The following is a 5,080-nucleotide window of genomic DNA, read 5'->3' on the forward strand; positions in this document are numbered from 1 at the left end:
ATCGATGGATTAGACGACAAAAATTTTATCAATTTTTAATTGAATTTCAAATATGGCTGAAAATGGCTTATTTGGCTGTTTTGGGTTAAGATTTGTCGAAATCTCGACGTGATGGAGCAATTCTGCAGCCGGATTCGGATTCAGCGCGAAAAATTACGTAAGAAAACATAGTCTCTGCAATCACACAAACATTTTGTGTCAAAAATGTTTTTCTTTGTGTGACTACACAGAGATTATCTCGGTGAAAAAAAAAACGTACGGCGTTAAAAAAAATATATTTTGAAGATAAATGTTGACACTTTCAGATGGCGTGAACAAAAGTAGAAAAAAAATTTATTTCGCTAGCAAAAAAATCATAAATATGTCAAAAAACGTCAATTTTGACACGTTTAACCTCACTTTTCTCAAAAACCTGACGTGATAGAGCAATTCTGCCACCGGATTCGGATTCAGCGCAAAAAATTACGCAAGAAAACATAGTTAAATCCCAATCAACAAAACCATGCAGGCCTGTGTTATTAATGACTTCAGTGCTACACTTGTAACCAATTCAATCTGTAGAAATCATAAACCAAAAAGTCAATGTATTATTACTGAAAAACAGTAAGTGTTTGCTGATGATTACATTAATTATAACTTTATAAGTGCAAGTATAAAGTCGCTGATTCAAGAGAGTACATTTTCGGCATTTCTGAAATTAACTTATACTTTAAAATACGCGCACATACATGCACATTTATTAGATATCATAAATATGTAACATTTATTTTTATTTGGAAACTTTATAATAATACCAAATTGCTATTAATATAAAATCTAATTGCTACTAATATCTAGTATGATGTAAAAATGTTTTTTCAAGAATTCGTGTCATATTTCTCTAATACCGTATATCAAAAAGTATACTTAAAAAGATAGAATATTACTCACCCGATAATTCTTCGAACAAATAATGATATAATTCTCCCAAACCCATCGTGAAAGAAATCGGTATCACAATTGTATATTATATCAATATCCCTTATTTAACTTATTAACTTATCTTGTTTAATTTTGTCATTTGTCAACAAACCTCCGTAAGTTCGTAATGTTAGACTGCTTCTGTTACGTGTACAATCACCGTGCTAGTATTTAAAATAGCGAGATATGAACTTCGAACTTAGGATTGAATGTAGTTCCGGTATGAATGTAATTTTACTAGAGAAAATTACTCTATTATGAAATTTTTCATTATTTTACGACAAAATAAATTACTAATAAATAAATAGTATATAAAGTATTAAAAAAAGTAAAAAAGTTAATTCTCTTAAAAAACAAATTAATTTCCATAAAACATCCAAGATTTCGTTATGCGATGTTATATTGAGGAATTACATTTGATGTAGGTAACGTGATTACTTACATTGTCATCCCATGAGAAATTTACGGAATAACTTCGAATTGTTGGTATTTTTCCATCGAAGATACAAACAAGGAATAATTATTTACTTACCTGAAACAGAAAAAAGAGGAATAAAAAGTGACATGAAAAATGGGGGTAATTGCGAATACCGAGTAAGCATGAATATAACATTGCAGTATATCAGAGTAATCATCTTACGTATTCAGTAATAGTCCGATATACGTTTAGTGTCGCAATGTGTAACTCAACCATAAAATGCATATACCGTTTAAGGTAAATACCATTCCATGTTTTCGATTATTTGACGCAGGAGAGAATGAGAGAATTGCGAATATCTAAGGGAAAAGTTAAACAAAAAAAAGCTGACTTATTTATTAATTATAGAAATCATTAAACGATATTGCCTTTAAACTATAAATAGTTAAATCCGTTAATAAATCAAACTAATCAAGACTCCTTACAAATCAAAGAATTGGAAAGAGTAAGGGCACTAGGAGTCAGGCGCAGAAGACGTCGTGCAAATAATACACTTATAAAGAGTGAAACTTCTTTATTCACTAAACGCGCTTTTAGTAAAAATCCCTTTTCAGTTTCCCCACGCCTCTCATTACGCTATCTATTGCATTTCGTTCTCTCGTTAATGTGTTATTATACTTAATAAACTTCAAATATCATCTGTACTTTGTGTAGTATGTATATTATAATTGTGAGAAATTATTCCATACAACACTGTCTTAAAGGATATCGAAAAGACGTCTACATCATATGAAAGCCTTCAAGATGCCGTTCAGAGAACTGTGTTCTACGGGACTTTTCAAATAGAGATACTTGAAATATTATTTTGATTACACTTCTTTTTTTTATGGCATTATTTTTGGTATCTTTTTTCTGCAAAATATACAATACTTGACGCCTTTTTTTTACATTTTTAATGTCTTTTCCGACAGATTTTATTTATAACATAACAAATAAAATCAAGATCAATACGAGTCTGTGTTTCCCGATACCACAATTATATTCTTTATATATCTTTACCTTCTACACTTGAACTACACTACTTATGAACTAATTTTTTTAAAGCCCTGTTCCATAAATCTGTTCCGTAAATCTGTTTCAATATCAAATACTAATTCAGCTATGAGACTTTTTATATCCATTAAAAACATTTTTTCCAACGATCTTTTGAAATAATACAAATAATATAATGTTTATAAGTAGATTATATCTTTAATGCTGTAGAAAAAAACAAATTCATATATTTTTATTCAAGAATCAGAATTTTCATTAACCTTTTGTGTTGTAAAATTGTGTAAATAAGCAATCCTGCATTGTGACCTGCAGATTTCAGTTTTTCTTTATGTGGAGCATCCCTGAAATCCAGATGTCTGTATGATATTTTTTGATCCAAAATCTTCATATTTTACCAATGTCTTAATTAATTTGCAAAGTGTAATCTGTAATAACTATAGTTATATATAATAATGAAATGCAATAAATATGCAATAAATATAATATGAAATGCAATATATAAATGCATATAATATTATATATAATAATGAATATAGTTATATATAATAATGAAATGCATTGTATTATAAAAATATTTTTTTTTTTTATTCAATCGTTCTTGTCATTACGTATCTAGCTTACATTGACACATTGCAGTTTTTATTTTTTGTCATATACATCATATGATTTCATGAGCTATGAATGCTATGATATATTAGAATTTTGTGAACTTTCTTAAGCTGATTAAAACATCTCTATCTCATTGTTAAATTTACATTCTTAAACTTATTATAATTTCTCTATTCTATTTATAACACTTTATAATTAAAATTTATAATTACCTATAATTTTTTACGGTGTGCATTTTGAGCGTATATATTTTAATATGTATGTTTTTAATATGTATGTTTTTATATTTATGCATGTTTTTAATATGTATGTTTTTATATTTATGTGTGTGTATTTTAGTACTCAAATATTTTCTATATTAGGTGCATAATACATAATATTATATACAAAATTCTTATATCTTGAATTCTGATATAAAATATAAATTATTTTTAGCGAACTATAAATTATCTAAGCAGATTTTATAGTGTAAAAAACATAAATAGAATTAAGAGAAATTAAATAATTTTGCGTAAAATGTACATCAGCGGAAACATGATTATCTTTTCTAAAATAAACAAATTAATATTAAAAGAATTTTTTTCGTTCTAATTAAAATAACTAAGTGTTTCTTTTGCATATATTTAAAAAATTATTAACGCTGACTGGCATACATGTATCAATATCTTATAAATCCTTGGTTCAATATATAATAGATTGCAATGTCGCTTTTTGCAAGTACATAAAAGAGAAATTTTTCAAAGCTTGTCCTAAAAAGATGGGACAGACATTCGTCTTTATAAAAGAAGAAGGCAATGCTATCTTTTTTGAGCACATTCAAAGGTTGACGAAATCCTCCAGGGCCTTCATAAAATTTTTAGTTCTCTGCAGCTCTTACCTTCCATCATAACTCGCGTGTCTACATCTACCTTTATTAAAATTATGGTCTTTTTAAGATCAGCTCGAGTGAGCATCACAAACACTCCCCAGTATAAACCGAAACCGTATAGTCGTTAAAAAACTGTTAACTTCCTAGTTAGTTAAGACGTTGCGTAATACTGCGCGATATAAAACAATAAAAGAAATCCAAATTTTTTTCTTTGTTCCATTTAATTCATTACAGTCATCAAAGAAAAACTGGAAAATTGCATTTTAACACACAGAGTCTTATAGCTGTTGACTGCAGTACAAATATTTGAATTAAAGAAAATTTATTCGCTATTGTTAACAGCATAATTAGTCATAGTATATAACTCAATTAATTAGTAGATAACTCAATTTTGAACAGTCCTTCACACTTTTGTAAACAAGTATCGTAGATAATGTAATAAAAAGTTACGTCCGACTTTACAAACTTTTTTGCTCGTTTATAGCAAAGAAAATATCTTGCATATCAGGATGTGCATATGGATGCTATGTATCAGTCGCATTCCAAAAGGAAACGAAACGAGAATGGGCGAAGTAAAGGGGGATCGACATAAGCGTTTTAAACGAGTGGGTTCGTATCCGCCGCTTTTGTGCCTTACGAACTGTTATATCGTTGCTGCATATTGTACTTCGTCCTAGGCATTGTCTCCGTTAACCAACAACACGACAGTTGGCGTTGGTGTCGGCACCGACGACAATGACAGTGCCTCCACGACACAACCTACGTGGCATACTTTAGTTTCTAACGTGTAAATGAGGAAACTCTGAAAGCCATTTCCTCTGCCGCCGCAACGGTCGATTAATAAAATTCAATTGGTGTTCGTAATGAATAATCCGGCGTGCGTTTCGGTCGTGCGATTTATTGTAAAAGGATGTGATCGTTGTAGTAGTGTCAACAGCAGTTTCATGACACAGCGAAATTGTAACTATTTAAAATAATTGACTAATTTTAGACCTACACTGTTAGAAATTTCTCTCTCTCAATGAATTTTAATTAACATGTAAAGGAAGCATATGTGGTTATGCACGAAATTAAATGTAATGAATGATGTAAATAAAAACTAAATTACAGTAGTTTTAAATGTGATGAACGTGTGTATTGAAATTAATGAACACATTATTATAGAAATTAAT

The 5,080-nt window shown here is 29.2% G+C and overlaps 1 protein-coding gene across 1 annotated transcript in view; it reads right to left on the reverse strand.

Annotated features, from left to right (window-relative positions):
* Window positions 1–1,165, reverse strand: part of LOC108762728 (elongation of very long chain fatty acids protein AAEL008004-like) — a 4,127-nt gene extending 2,962 nt beyond the window's left edge. The window contains exon 1 of the mRNA XM_018509857.1: window positions 931–1,165. Coding sequence (XP_018365359.1) covers window positions 931–976 — 46 coding nt within the window. The 5' untranslated portion in view covers window positions 977–1,165. The remainder of the gene's footprint in view (window positions 1–930) is intronic.
* Window positions 1,166–5,080: the final 3,915 nt, after the last annotated feature.

The sequence above is a fragment of the Trachymyrmex cornetzi genome, unplaced genomic scaffold (assembly GCF_001594075.2).
Source record: "Trachymyrmex cornetzi isolate Tcor2-1 unplaced genomic scaffold, Tcor1.1 scaffold320, whole genome shotgun sequence".
Lineage (NCBI taxonomy): Eukaryota > Metazoa > Arthropoda > Insecta > Hymenoptera > Formicidae > Trachymyrmex > Trachymyrmex cornetzi.